This window comes from Seriola aureovittata, chromosome 11, assembly GCF_021018895.1.
Source record: "Seriola aureovittata isolate HTS-2021-v1 ecotype China chromosome 11, ASM2101889v1, whole genome shotgun sequence".
NCBI lineage: Eukaryota > Metazoa > Chordata > Actinopteri > Carangiformes > Carangidae > Seriola > Seriola aureovittata.
The window spans coordinates 1655212-1669120 of record NC_079374.1 but is presented as its reverse complement, the minus strand read 5'-3'; the positions used below and the strand labels follow the sequence as shown (position 1 = coordinate 1669120).

General features: G+C 47.0%; 1 protein-coding gene across 3 annotated transcripts in view; it reads left to right on the top strand.

Annotated features, from left to right (window-relative positions):
* The window catches only part of kdm6a (lysine (K)-specific demethylase 6A), a 40502-nt gene that overhangs the window by 19993 nt on the left and 6600 nt on the right, over positions 1–13909 (top strand). For 2 of the 3 annotated variants that reach the window (XM_056388851.1, XM_056388854.1), the window contains 12 exons: positions 2239–2332; positions 4806–4932; positions 5951–6049; positions 6398–6617; positions 6976–7116; positions 8815–8907; positions 9007–9084; positions 9641–9751; positions 10070–10462; positions 10540–11429; positions 13138–13267; positions 13403–13508. In XM_056388851.1, coding sequence (XP_056244826.1) covers positions 2239–2332; positions 4806–4932; positions 5951–6049; positions 6398–6617; positions 6976–7116; positions 8815–8907; positions 9007–9084; positions 9641–9751; positions 10070–10462; positions 10540–11429; positions 13138–13267; positions 13403–13508 — 2482 coding nt within the window. The remainder of the gene's footprint in view (positions 1–2238; positions 2333–4805; positions 4933–5950; positions 6050–6397; positions 6618–6975; positions 7117–8814; positions 8908–9006; positions 9085–9640; positions 9752–10069; positions 10463–10539; positions 11430–13137; positions 13268–13402; positions 13509–13909) is intronic. The other variant, XM_056388852.1, reaches the window with a different exon arrangement.

The following is a 13909-nucleotide window of genomic DNA, read 5'->3' as shown; positions in this document are numbered from 1 at the left end:
TATCTCTGTTTGGGGTTTTTTTTGCAGTAATGTCTCACAGATACGTCACTACTCAGACTTCTGCCTGAGTTTAATTGATTTTATTTAATTGTAATGTTAAAGTCCGACGGCTAACGCTAACGGTTTAACCATAAAACAAAAATACAGACGGGATTGGATGTTTTCTATTCCATCCATGATCCAGGTTCCTCTGTGGTTCTGTAGTAAATGAATGTTGCATCATTCACTGAATTTGCATTGAGATAAAAAAAACTGTATTTACACACAAAGGAGGGATTGTCATGTTCTGGGCCTTCAGACCTGGGTGTTGATCAGATGCAAAGCTTGTGTATAGATGAAGTTTATACACACACACACACACACACGTAACTCGTTGCCGATGGAAACGGCCAGTCCACATTTGTTTTCTTTTAACGTCACAGATAAAGTCGCTGTGTGAGCAGGACTGAGCTGCTCAGCTGCAGCCACACATTAACATGAAAGTCACTGGCTGCCTCTGATGTTAAAGTGCCGCTGTGATGTTCCTGCAGCTGTCTGCTGCTGAGAGAAACCGCTGGAGTTACAGAGCGGCAGCAGCTCCATGACGGCTACTGTCAGCGAGGCTTATATTACACATGATGCTGTGTATCACACGCTTCTGATTCTGCGTGATGACGTTTGACTCTTCTCTTCTTCTGCTGCTCTTACGCGCTGTTTTAGCGTTTCCTGTTATCCTGTGTTTGTCACATTGTGGCCTAAGTTACACGGTGTTACTTCAAATGCTGAAGAGTAAAGTAAGAGTAATCTATCAACAGATAACCATAGCAACAACACCGTGTTAGGCCTGCACAAATATAATCCTGTCACAGGAGCTGTAATTTCTTTGATAAAGGTAAAATATGTCTCAACATTGTTGTGCGTTGTTTGGAGCTACAGAGACGCTCCGACCTACAAATCATGTTCTCCAGACGTAAAGGAAACATGTTTGTTTGGTACAAGAACCAACAAAAATCACATTTTTCCAGCTGAAATCACGATATGATTTTTCTATTTTTTTGCACACCGTGCAGCTCTCTGGTGACACTGAGGTATCTACGCACATGATTCTGCTTTGGACTGTGAACGCTGTCGTGACTCACCTTGCTGACTGACTAGTAATGACTGGCTGTTTACACATAGCCTCTCTAAAGAGTCTCCATATGAGAAAATACTGGACACCTCCTTGTCTGTTATTTCCCTCATGTTAAAACAATCCAGGGAAGTTTCAGTCACCTGCTGAACAGCGACTCGCTCAGATCTGTAGTCTGAACATAGAACACCAAACAGGTGAGTCACTGCACCTGTAGAGTCTCAGCTCTTCACCCGAGTCTTCAGTTGAGTAGCTTTTGAATCAATCATGGAGTCAAACAGCTATTCAGCTTTCAGTGTTTGTTCTCTGGCCCTGGTCTGGCCCTGGTCTGGCCCTGGTCCGGCTCGATGATGATCATCAGTCTGAGCAGGAAGGAGCCACTAAGAGTCTCTCTCATTTATGTGACCCAAGTGTCAGGGTTTAACCCGAGGTGTCTTTATTGTGTGCAGACAGGAAGTCCAGCACCAGACTGTGTGTGTGTGTGTGTGTGTGTGTGTGTGTGTGTGTGTGTGTGTGTGTGTGTACCCAAACACACTTATGGACATTTGGAGCTTTAGGGTGTGTGCAGATGGGGGTTGGTTTCTTTTAAGGAGACTGTGTTTGAGCTGATAAGAGAGAACGTTCAGTCTGCACACACACACACACACACACACACACACACACACACACTCACTCACTCACCTACACACCTATACGTACCAGCTCAGACTCAAGGTCAATAGGGTCGCCAAGTTAAAACAAACAGAGGACGCACCTCAGACCAGGCAGCTCAGGTTTCCCCAAAATACAGAGCGGCCACTGCAGTGGACACACACACACACACACACACACACACACACACACACACACACACATCTAAAGTGCAGACACACTTAACACTGCCAGACGTGTTGAGTCTGGCCTGTCCTCTTCCACAATGACCCTCCCCCGTGTGTGTGTGTGTGTGTGTGTGTGTGTGTGTGTGTGTGTGTGTTCATCTGGCTGGTCATTACGAGTGTGAGGAGGTCTTTAGACTCTTTGTGTCTGTTCAGATAGAACCATAAAACACACTGACCCTCCTGTCTGGCTTCAACAACCTCTCTCTCTCTCCCTCTCTCTTCGTTTTCCTCCTCCTCTCATTCCGCCTGCAGAAGAAATACAGAGCGGCGAAAGAAGCGTATGAAAGTCTGTTGCAGACGGAAAATCTTCCTGCACAGGTGAAGGCGACCACACTGCAACAGCTCGGTGAGTGTCTCCCGCTCATACACTCTTCATACTGTCCTGTCCACATGTGCGCTGTCACAGATCTCACCGGCTCAAGTTTCTGCATCATGGATTACTCTGTTGTGTGATCTCATGCGCAGTCTTCACACTGTCTGGCTGTGTGTTCTGTTTTCTTATGTTTTCTTATGTTTTTTATTCATTTTGTTCTTTCCCCACATCACAACATCCACTTTCCTGCCTCTTTCTACCTGTTTGTCAAAGTGCTGCTTTCAGAGAGAGTGTGTGTGTGTGTGTGTGTGTGTGTTTGGTGAAATGAAGCATTGTTTTCTCTTGTTCCCTTCCCCCCACGCTGGGTCTGTGCGAGCACGTGCACACGAATGCAAAAATGATGTTGCGTGGGTGTGTTTGTGAGGATTAGAGTTCATTTGGAAAAAACTGCTGCAACGACCGGAGAGAATTAAAGTTTGTTTTTCCGTTACACACGAGTCGGTTTAGTTTCACTGTGAAGAGTTATTGCAGATCTGAAATAACGTGCTGATGATTGACAGATAATGTTGTGTGTTTCTTTATATATATATATATATATATATATATATATATATATATGGAGTCGGATTGTGCTGATAATGTGTCTCAGAGGCAGGAGGCAAATAAATGATCATATCTTATTATAACAAGTTATTCAGTTAAATAATACAAGTGAATAACGCTGCAGCTATCACAAGTTTACTGGGACTGTCAAACAGAAAGCTTTTGTTTTGGTTTGCTGCAGTAAGTCAGCGGTGAGCTCCGAGGCTTCAGGCTCAGCTCAGATCATCCAGAGAAGCGTCTCCACACGCTGCAACACAAGACGTCAGTAAGGAGCAGTGATGTGACGGCACACAGGGCTGAGGAAAGGCCCAGAAATGTTCAGCTTAATGTAAATATGTTGTGATAAGTAGAAATATTAATATAAGATGTTACAGGCTCAGGTTTCGCTTTAAAAGATGAAATCAATCCAAAACAAAATCTGATGCACGTGCACACAAATCTCATGAGAACCGTCGAGCTGTTTATTAAAAGTTAGATACTGTTCGCTGATCAATATGTATACGGTCTTCCGATTATATCAAGGATTATTTTTTATTTATCTAATGTGGCTGTGGTCACGTGACTTGTGTTCAGTATAATTATGACTGATGTTGCAGAGCCAGGTCTTGTGAGGTTGTTACCACACTGTCTTGTTTCCTGTTCGGTTTGTTTATCTCTCAGTGTTCTGCTTGGTTAAGAAAGCAGATGAAATGACAGTTAGTTAGTAAATGATCTGTGTGGTAGAAGGAAAAACAAAAAGATTTGGATACTGTTTATAAATCTGGACGTATATAAAGCTGTAAAGACAGTTGTGGTTGTTGTAGTGGAGCCTTCTCTCTTTTCTTACTGTAGGTGACTGTTGTTGTTGTTGTTGTTGTTGGTGGTGATTAAAACGTTTCATATTTCTTGAGTTTTACTTCTAAGTTTTTATATAAATATAAAATAAAAATCAGCTGCAGTGATTTTCCTTCACATCAAAGTACGACTCGTGTTGCAGAAGCAATAATCAAAGTTCGTGTTTTCAGGAGAACAGTGAAGTGCACGCGAGCGACCGAGTGTCTTTGATTCAGTGTTTCCAGCGTAATGTATTGATCCAAATCACAAGAGGTGATCGATTGTCTTCATGTGAAGAGGAAATTTGAGAAAGTAGGAAACAAATGTTTTATTTTTACGTCAGTTTTCTGAATGAAGCTCTGAAGGCAGCACGTCTTCAGACATTTTATTTTCTGTGCACATGCAGAGAGATTTCCCCTCCACAGTGTAGACAGCCCCCCCCCCAGCTCAGCCAGTTGTAAAAAACCATTCCCAGTCTAGCCTGCTGGGGTTGTCATGGCGACCTGTGGAGCTTGCCACAGGTGTACAGAGAGGAGAAGTAGCAGCAGTGGGAGGTCTGTGGTCGCTCACGGCTCTTCCCTGAGACATCGTTGTTTATTTGTTGTAAATTGCCCATCACTGTGTGTGTGTGTGTGTGGCTGTGTGTGTGTGTGGCTGTGTGTGTGTGTGTGTGTGTGTGTGTGTGTGTGTGTGGCTGTGTGTGTGTGTGTGTGTGTGTGTGTGTGTGTGTGTGGCTGTGTGTGTGTATGTGTGTGTGTGTGTGTCTGTCTGTCTGTCTGTGTGTGTGGCTGTGTGTGTGTGTGGCTGGAGAGCAGGGAGGAGTTGTTTGTAAAGGCTGGTTCATATGAGATCTTCTGAAGTGTCTGTGTGAACAACACCCCCCCCTCTTTGTCTGCCTCCCTCCTCCCTCAGAGAGCCATTTGTTTTGTTTATGAGTCTGGTCCATTTGCACATCAGACAGTGGTCCCTCTTTCTGATTGCACATTGCGTCCTTTGGATTCAGGTACTTGACTCTTTATCTGGTTCATATGAATCTCAGAGATCCTGATCCCTCTGCTCTGCCCCCCCCTCCCCCTCCTCCCACCTCCAGGCTGGATGCATCACACGGTGGAGCAGCTGGGGGATAAAGGCACCAAGGACAGCTATGCCATCCAGTGTCTGCAGAAGTCTTTAGAAGCAGACCCAAACTCGGGCCAGTCCTGGTACTTTCTCGGCAGGTAAGACAAACAAGGGCGTGAGCATGTGTGTGTTTTACAGTGTGTGTGTGTGTGTGTGTGTGTGTGTGTGTGTGTGTGTGTGTGTGTGTGTGTGTGTGTTTTACAGGGAGGTGCTGTGAGTCCTGATTAGACTGTTTGTTTAACCCAGAGCTCTGCATTGATAAAACTGTTGTCTACATGAGTTTTTAGTTAGTTAAAGATATTTTGGTTAATGCTCAGTGGAGGCATGTGATTCAGGGCTGGACGATCAATCACATTTTATTTCCAATACGTAGGAGTGCCTCATCTTGCCGGTTCAGCGTCGGACTGGCCTTTAATTTCCTTGGACTGAGTTTCCGAGCTCAGAGCCTCCTCTCTTCTGATTGGCTCACAGACCTGTTTTTACTAGAGCTCCAGGGAGAACTCCACAAATATATCTTCTCATGGATCTACACTTCAAATGAAACACAGGAGAAGAGGAAAATACGGAGCTTTAAAGTGTGTGTGTGTGTGTTTAACAGTGTGGCTGTGTGTTGTTTGACGACTGTTTTATCAAAGTAGCTTGACATGGGGATTAGTAAGGCTACGTTCACACGACTTTGTCTTCATTATAAAACGACTAACACACCTGAGCAGTCACCTGCATATGGCCAGTGTAAACAGGAAGCAGGTTGTCTTCTCCGCAGTTGATTAGTTGCAAAAAATACTAGGCACAAAGACAGCTGCAGAGTTAAACTGAACAGCAGCTGCTAGCAAATACAACAAGGTCAGTAACACTGATATTCAGTAGCATGTTGTATTCTCCACTGGTAGCTGAGGCTGAGAGCCAATCAGGAGAGGCCGTGGGTGTCCAAAGTCCAGACAACAACGCATCCCCGGAGTTTTCAAAATAAAACGGGGTCAGCAGCGTTTCTAAAAGTCGGAGTCGTGTGAACAGGAAGAGGAAACGTAGCAAAAGAGCCAGAGTCATTAGCTTCGGTGTAAAGGGTTGTAGAGGGACGTGTTGCTGCTCTCGCTCATGGCCTCGTCTTTCTTTCAGGTGCTACTCCAGTATTGGGAAGGTGCAGGATGCCTTCATCTCTTACCGCCAGTCCATCGATAAGTCGGAGGCCAGCGCGGACACCTGGTGCTCCATAGGGTAAGAGCACAACTCGCAGTATGTTGTCACACTGGTCAAGAGCAGAGGTTAACATCTGGAAGTATCTGAGTGGGGGGGGCTGGTGTGGAACAGCTCGTGTGTTAAGGCTGTTTGGTGCTCAGGGGCCTCGGCGGCTCACGGGGATCCAGCAGCTGCAGTGCGGCAGAGGACGTAATGAGAGGGAGGGTAACGGAGCGGCGGGGGGGGGGAGTGAGGAGGGATCTATAGATAGACGTGTGATGGGTGGGTTATGTCCTCTGGGAGTTGGGACGGCTCAGAAAGATAAGGACCTGAATCCTGGTGGATGGCAGGAGACTCACCCCCTCCCTCCCTCCCTCCCTCCCCCAGGGTGCTCTACCAGCAGCAGAACCAGCCTATGGACGCGCTGCAGGCCTACATCTGCGCCGTTCAGCTGGACCACAGCCACGCCGCCGCCTGGATGGACCTGGGCACGCTCTACGAGTCCTGCGGGCAGCCGCACGACGCGATCAAGTGCTACATCAACGCCACGCGCAGCAGGGCCTGCCTCAACACCGCCGCTCTCACACAGCGCATCAAACTGCTGCAGGTAGGCGCCGGCGTGCAGAGAGAGCGACGCCAACCCTCAGCCATGTTTGTTAGATGTCGTGCAGTATTTTGGTGTGTGTATATTTGAAGTGGTGTGTTTACTGCCAAAGCAATCGGCTTTTTAAAAAATGCAGATTGTGCTTTTTGTCATTTTGATTTCTGACCGCAGAGATATGAATGATGATTCATATTGATGTGTTTCTCTCACTTGTAATTGTAATGCATACCTTCATTGCATTGAACATTCCTGTAATTACTCTGTGTACAGTTACCTAGAGCACCACCGCAGCTTTGTAGTGCCTTTTCCTGTTAAACCAACGCTCCGCACTAAAGTCTGTGTCTTACACAATTTCTCCTAGGCTCAGTTGTGTAACCTACAGCCAGGTAGTCTGCAGAATAAGAGTAAAATGCTTCCTAGTATTGAGGAGGCGTGGAGCCTTCCCATTCCTGCTGAGCTCACGTCCAGGCAGGGGGCCTTGAACACTGCACAGGCACAGCAGGTGAGATCCAGCTTATACAAGAGACGCCAGCCTCTTGGAAACTACTTGAATGATAAATTATATAAATGAGGGATATTAAAGCTGAGGCCTCACTCTGATACTTTCAGATTTTCATCAGTAAATATTGATGTTCCCAAAACTTGTCCTCCTGCGTCCACAGCCAGTGTGACGAACCATAAATCAGGATACGGTCTGAGGGAATTGGAGCGAGGCCTATATTGCAATAATCTAATTACTAGAGCGTAGTTGACCTTCATAGTGCCACTCTGTGTCACATGGCAAGTGTTAAGATTATGAAGCCACGCCGCAGGGACCTCATCATGTCCCACAACTCATCTCCTTAATGCAAAGATGCATCAATCTTGTGGAGTCACTGCACCGTACTCGGCGACCTGCGAGGCTGAAAATGCATGTTAATGTAAACATGGTATTAACCAGTGAAGATGCATGTGTCTGTTGTTTGTATGAAGTGGTGTAAATGGTTGTAACTTCAGGCTGCACCAACACCCCCGTCGGCACGTGGGCTTTATTTAGACCTTCTGTTTTCTTTGTCTGATCTGTCTTCATGTAGTTTTGTTTTTTATGGTCATTAACGATGACATCATCCTACAGTTAACTTCATGCCATCATCAACCTGCTCAGAAATACAGCCTCGAGGTTTTTACTTGCTCCAATATTATTATACGTTTCGGGTTTGATTGATTAAATGAATCAAGGTTAGAATAGTTTGTATTAGTTTTGACTTTTCATTCAGTTTAGTTTTAAAGTTTAGTTTAGTGTTTATTAAGTTTTATTACAGTTTTATGTTTCAGTTAGTTAGCTTTAGGGTTTTGTTATATGAGAGATCTTTTCAGGGCCCAGATTCAAAAAAGTATTGTGTAATAAAAACAACAAACCATTTGAGAAATATATTCAGTGAGGACACAGGAAGTGTGTTTGTGTCACTAACCAGAAGAATTCAACTGGACACAACAACAACATAAAATGTAGATCTGGATTCAAACATGTAAACAGTCGCACCAGACGCAGCCTGAAGTGTGAGTGTGTAGTTGTGTTTGTGTGTAAACGCCGAGGTTTGATCCATTTACGTTCGACTCGACATGAACTCGGTCCAGCTGCTGCTCTGTGGCTCATCATCGTTAATTAACCATAAAGTACTTGACATCATTAACACAGTGAACGTCAGGCACAGCTAAAACACTGAAGATGTGTTTCAACCCAAAACACTATGAAATAAACCGACAGAAACCAAAACTAAAGACATTCTCTCTTTGATTTTAGTTTTTAGTTTTGTAAACACACAAAACAGTTTCAGTTAGTTACTGTTTTTATTTTTATTTCATTTTCGTTTTTCACATCTAGTTTTCATTATTCAGTTAGTTTTAGTTCATGATAATAACCTCGGTGCATGTGCGACAAACCTCCACTAATGTGACTCATGCTGCATTATTTCCCCTCCTAACCACAGCATGAAAACTCTGGTTATCACCTTCATCCACCTGCGTCAGGTGGGTGGAGGTGATAACAAACAAACCACATCTCAGTCAGACTGTTGTGCATGTAAATGTACAGAGCGTTTGTTATGTTGTGTTTCCTCTGTGTCAAACATCTCATCAGGGCTCATTTGGTTAATTGATGAATGTTTATCTTTGCTGTTGACGTCATCACAAACTTTGTCCCCGTGCTGCGGATCCGTAGGCCTGCAAGGGGGAGGGAGGCCAGTCCGCCAGTAACCACACAGACCCGCAGGCCAGTCCGGCCAAGAGGAAACGCACTGCCAGCCCAGCGAAGGTACGGCCCACAGCGTCGACCTTTTTCTGCTGGATGAAATAAAGATCAGGTGTTACAGGTGTTACAGATGTTCATCTTCTCTCTGCCTCACCTCTACAGAGTGTCGCAGACGCGTGGGCAAACAGCAGCGGTCAGCAGCAGATCCCCAGCTGGTACCTGACGCCACAGAAGCTTCAGGTAGGAAAACGTCCAACAGCTGAAAACCTGCTTTTATGATCTTGTTTTTAATTAACTATACTTTGCTTTTACTTCATACATTTTTTTATTCCTTTTATTCTTTTTATACCTTTTTTTATGTTTTTTTAAAAACAGTTTTTTATATTGTTTTATTGCCCTTTTATTTATTAGGCTACACTTTTCTTCCTAAAGCACTTTGAGCTGCAGTTATGCATGAAAGGTGTTATACAAGTACAGTTTATCATTATTATTATTATTAATACTAAAAATAGTAGGCTAATTGTTTTGTGTTTAAACATTTGGTTTATTCCTCGTGAGTTTGTGAGGATTCAGATCAGCTCAGATTTTACTATCTTGTAATCTGGATAATTAATATAGTGGTCAAACTTTTAACGAGTCTGGCACCTGTTACATCAACAGATAGTGTTAGCCTACAGAACTAGCGGCCTGGTCTGTGTGTTTATATAATCTCGGGTTTTAAGATGAAAAGAACTGGATCTGTTTTTATTATTTTCTAATGTTGTGTATCTAACGCTGTCATATGTAAAACTCGCAGCACCTGGAACACCTGCGGACCAACCGAGCAAACCTCAAGCCCCCACAGGTGCAGATGCTGGAGCAGCTGGAGAACCAGTTCTCTCTCATGCAGCAACATCAGCAGCAGCAGGTACACACATGCACCTGTACTGATGAGTCTGCAGGTGCTAATTAGTGCTGCACGATTAATGGAAATATAACGGAAATCACTATGTGGTCAAGTGCAACATCCAGGTCACAGTGTCAGCACCATGAGCAGAGACTCCGCCTCCAGGTCGTCTCCTCCAGACTTACAGGAACAAAATCACATCATCACCGTTTTTTAATTGTTTCAGTGAAAATTAAAATATCTGACAAAACAATCTCAGTATGATTTAGTTTCAGTGTCAATGTAGAAACAGGAAGTTGTTGATGTTTGGTTTGAATCTCTCTTCTTCTTCTGTGTCAGATGCGGCAGCAGGCAGCAGCCGGTGGACAACCGCGGCCCAGCCTCCCCAACGGTCCTCTGGCCGAGCCCCCCCACCACCACGCCGGCCTCTCCTGCGCCTCCCCCCTCAATCACACGGCCGCCCGGCCCCCGTGCGTCACCCAGCCCACGGCCAACGGAACCTGTTCTTCGAGTCCCTCGGCGGCGGGGGGGCCGCTGGGACACCTGGAGAAGAATCACACCCTGGGACTGGGAGGTGGCGGCGCGAGCAACGGAAACGTGCCTTACCCGCAGCAGAACTCTCTACCTCACAACTGCACAGCCGCCAGTCACCCCAGCACCAGCAGCACTACCAGTAGTCCCAGTCACACATACGAGACATGGAGGAGCCAGCAACGCAACACTACCACTCAGGTACTACCCGCCGCCGCCGCCGATCTCTCTTATTCATTATGTCACGTATGTTTCAACGCGTCCTCCTCTCTCCTCAGGGGCTTCACAAAGGTCCAGGTTCACATTCGGCGGGTCCCAATGGAGAACCCCCTTTCTCTTCCTCCTCCTCCCCTCAGACCTCGTTCTCTTCCTCTGGCATTCTGAATCAGGTTGGACATTCCTCTGGGCCCTGCACTGCCTCCTCCTCAGCCTCCTCTCTGTCCCCCACCTCCCCCCAGACCACACCCAACCACCTGTCCTCGCCTCCCCACTCCGCTACTACCTCAGGGGTCCACACCAAAGACACCACGCCTTCAGGGGGCAGCAACGGCAGCGGCATCGCCGCCGCCGCCACTTTGCCATCAGGTCCGGAGGCCGCCGTCAGGCATTCCGCCGGGACGCCCCTTAGTCCCGGCCCCACCCCCGCGCAGGGATTGACTAATCACGTCCAGCCGCGGGTGACGGACAGCTCTGCGAGCCCGTCTCAGCCCGGCTCTCCTGCCCCCGGCGTGCTCAGTTCAGACAATCCTCAGCTCTCAGCCTTGCTAAAGGGAAAAGCCAATACTACCAGTAATGACAATAACAATAACCACAGTAACCACGGAGGGCCTTCCTCAGAGAAAATCAACAACGTCCACCCGGGTCTCCACGGCGCCGCCAAGCCGACATCAGAGCGCTCAGCGGCGTCCTCGCCACACTCGGCCGCCGCTACGCCCTCGCCGCGCTCGGCAGACCCTCACGCCGCCAACAGCCTCTCCTGCCTTAACAGCCCGTCCAACACCAACAGCCAGGGGCCCACGCTCAACGGGAAGGGGCCGGAGGACTCCCGCAGCCCCGTGAAGGTGGAGCCTCCTGCAGGAGCTCTCAGACACAACGCCCCCGCCGCTCTGGCTCCCTGGTCCTCCTTCTCCATCTACCCCAGCTCCAGCGAAGTCCTCAAAGCCTGCAGGTGAGACACACCGCACCTGGTGGTCCAGGTCATGTGACGAGAGAGAGAGAGAGAGAGAAAATATGACTGCAGTAGCTGCTGTGTGTGTGTGTGTGTGTGTGTGTGTGTGTGTGTGTGTGTGTGTGTGTGTGTGTGTGTGTGTGTGTGTGTGTGTGTGTGTGTGTGTGTGTGTGTGTGTGTGTGAAATCGTGAGTCATATTTTGATTCTTTGGTGCTTTTGCAAAATGTCATGACACTTTGACCCTGCACTGTGCTGGTTGTCTTCATCATCATCATCATCATGTTTGGCTGGACGCTGCCTCTCTGTGTCTCTGAGGCTGAGCTGCAGGAACAGTTGTCTCTGTGTCGTCATGTGACCTGAGCATGACTCGTCTGGAAGCTTATTTAAGCCTCAGTCCTGATGTGAGTCCTGCAGGTCCAGACCGGTCCTCCTGCAGAGTCTGCTGTGACACACATCATCACGTTATTGATTATGAGCAGCCGAGTCCAAAGAAACGATCACGTCAGAGTCAGAGTGTCTGGGATGTGGAGATGAGCAGCAGAGGATGATCCTGTCAGACTGAAGTCTCTCTGTTCTGCCAACACTGACTGAGTGCAGCGTCAGGCAGGTGCTGCACAGGTTGAAGGTGTGTCTGCTGCTCTGTCATTGGTGGGAAACACAGACCTGAGTCACTGGTGTCATGAAGACGTCAGGTGTCTGGTTTACAGCTTCCTTAAAGAAATAAGGTTGAAGGTTGTATAATAATATTGTTTCTGTCCCAGGCAGTGATGTTAGTTATGAAAAGCTCCTTAATGAATGACATTATTAGGAATTATTGTCATGTACAGCTGAGAAGTATCGACAGAAACGTCCATGAATCGATGCACTTGGTGAATAACACTCGGCCCTGACGTGACCGTTCACACGGCGTTCAGTGACTGTGTGTGACGCGTGATGAATGACGTCCTGTGTGGTTTAACAGTGAGCCGTGAACAGAGGATTGTATCAGGTGTTATTCAGCAGTACTGGTTAATGTAGCTCAGAAAAAGGTTTTGATTGGACAGGCTGAGCTCTGTCTCTGAGGCCACGTCCACACTGATACGTTTTCATTTTCCACACGTCCTCTGCAGTTGTTGAGACTTTTGGAAACGCTGCTGACCTCGTTTTAGTCTGAATATTAGGTCTGTGTATTATAATTTAGTTGTGTGTTAAGTCTGTTTTTAAAATGAAATGACACGGTCTGATTCGTCCCAGCAGTTTATAAAGAACTGAAAATATTTTTACTATTTCAAATGGATAAAACTTTTTGTCTGTGCGAGCTGTGAGCAGAGCAGCGCTTCACTCAACCCCTCCCTGTCTCTCTCGCTCGCTCTCTCACTCACTCATTGATAACAGCCCCGTCTTGTCTGATTGGCTGAAAACAACAACACATACCTGTTTGTTTACATATAAAGCAGGAAGTGAGATCTGATCACAAGTCAGCCAGTGAGAGGCATTTTAAATCCAGGTGTGAGCTGATGAACCTTTGATCAGATCACCTGAGATGTTGAAGGCGGGTTAATGTCCACGTCAGCTTGAACGCAGCTTGTTCAGTGATCGCCCGCTGTCTGACACTCACTCTCACTCTCTCTCTCTCTCTCTCTCTCTCTCTCTCTCTCTCTCTCTCTCTCTCTCTCTCTCTCTCTCTCTCTCTCTCTCTCCTCTCCCTCCCTCCCCCTCCGGCTGCAGGAATCTGGGGAAGAACGGTCTGTCGACGAGCAGCATCCTCTTGGACAAGTGTCCCCCGCCGCGACCCCCTCGCCAGCCCTCCCCTCCGCTGCCAAAGGACAAACTCAACCCTCCGACGCCCAGTATTTATGTGCGTACAGCTCTGCACCGTAGAAGGAGAAGTATTCACGCTGTTGTATCTGAAGCAGCAAAGCACAAACACTCAGAGTCTGCTCCTCCTGACCTCCCCTCCTCCTCCCCCCTCTGTCTCCTCTCTGACTTACAGCTAGAAAACAAGAGGGACGCCTTCTTCCCTCCTCTCCATCAGTTCTGCACCAACTCGGCCAACCCGGTCACCGTCATCAGAGGACTGGCAGGAGCTCTTAAACTCGGTAAGAACCCGATCTCCACTTCACTCCAGTTATTTTATGTCTCCAGTGTTTAACCAGTTTGATTCACTGTTGATCGGTTTGACAGGACGAGCTGCGTTCAGGGACAACTGGATGTTTCTGTGCTCTCCAGTCTCACGTGGCTCTGTGGGTGTGTCTCTGTAATCATGGCAGAGTGTGTGTGTGGATGAGTCTGACATGTATGACAACAGCACCACCTGCAAGTGGAAAGTGTTACTGCAGTGTGTTTGCTGTGAAGGAATCTGCTCGGCTTTGCCAAGAATGTACAAACATCTGCTCTTCTATTACGATGACCTTCTGCCCTGTTGTGTAAGAGTCTAATCTGAGAGACTGTTCACAGCTTAGTTCTTAAGAACTTATATTATTATGTGTGAAGACGGAGC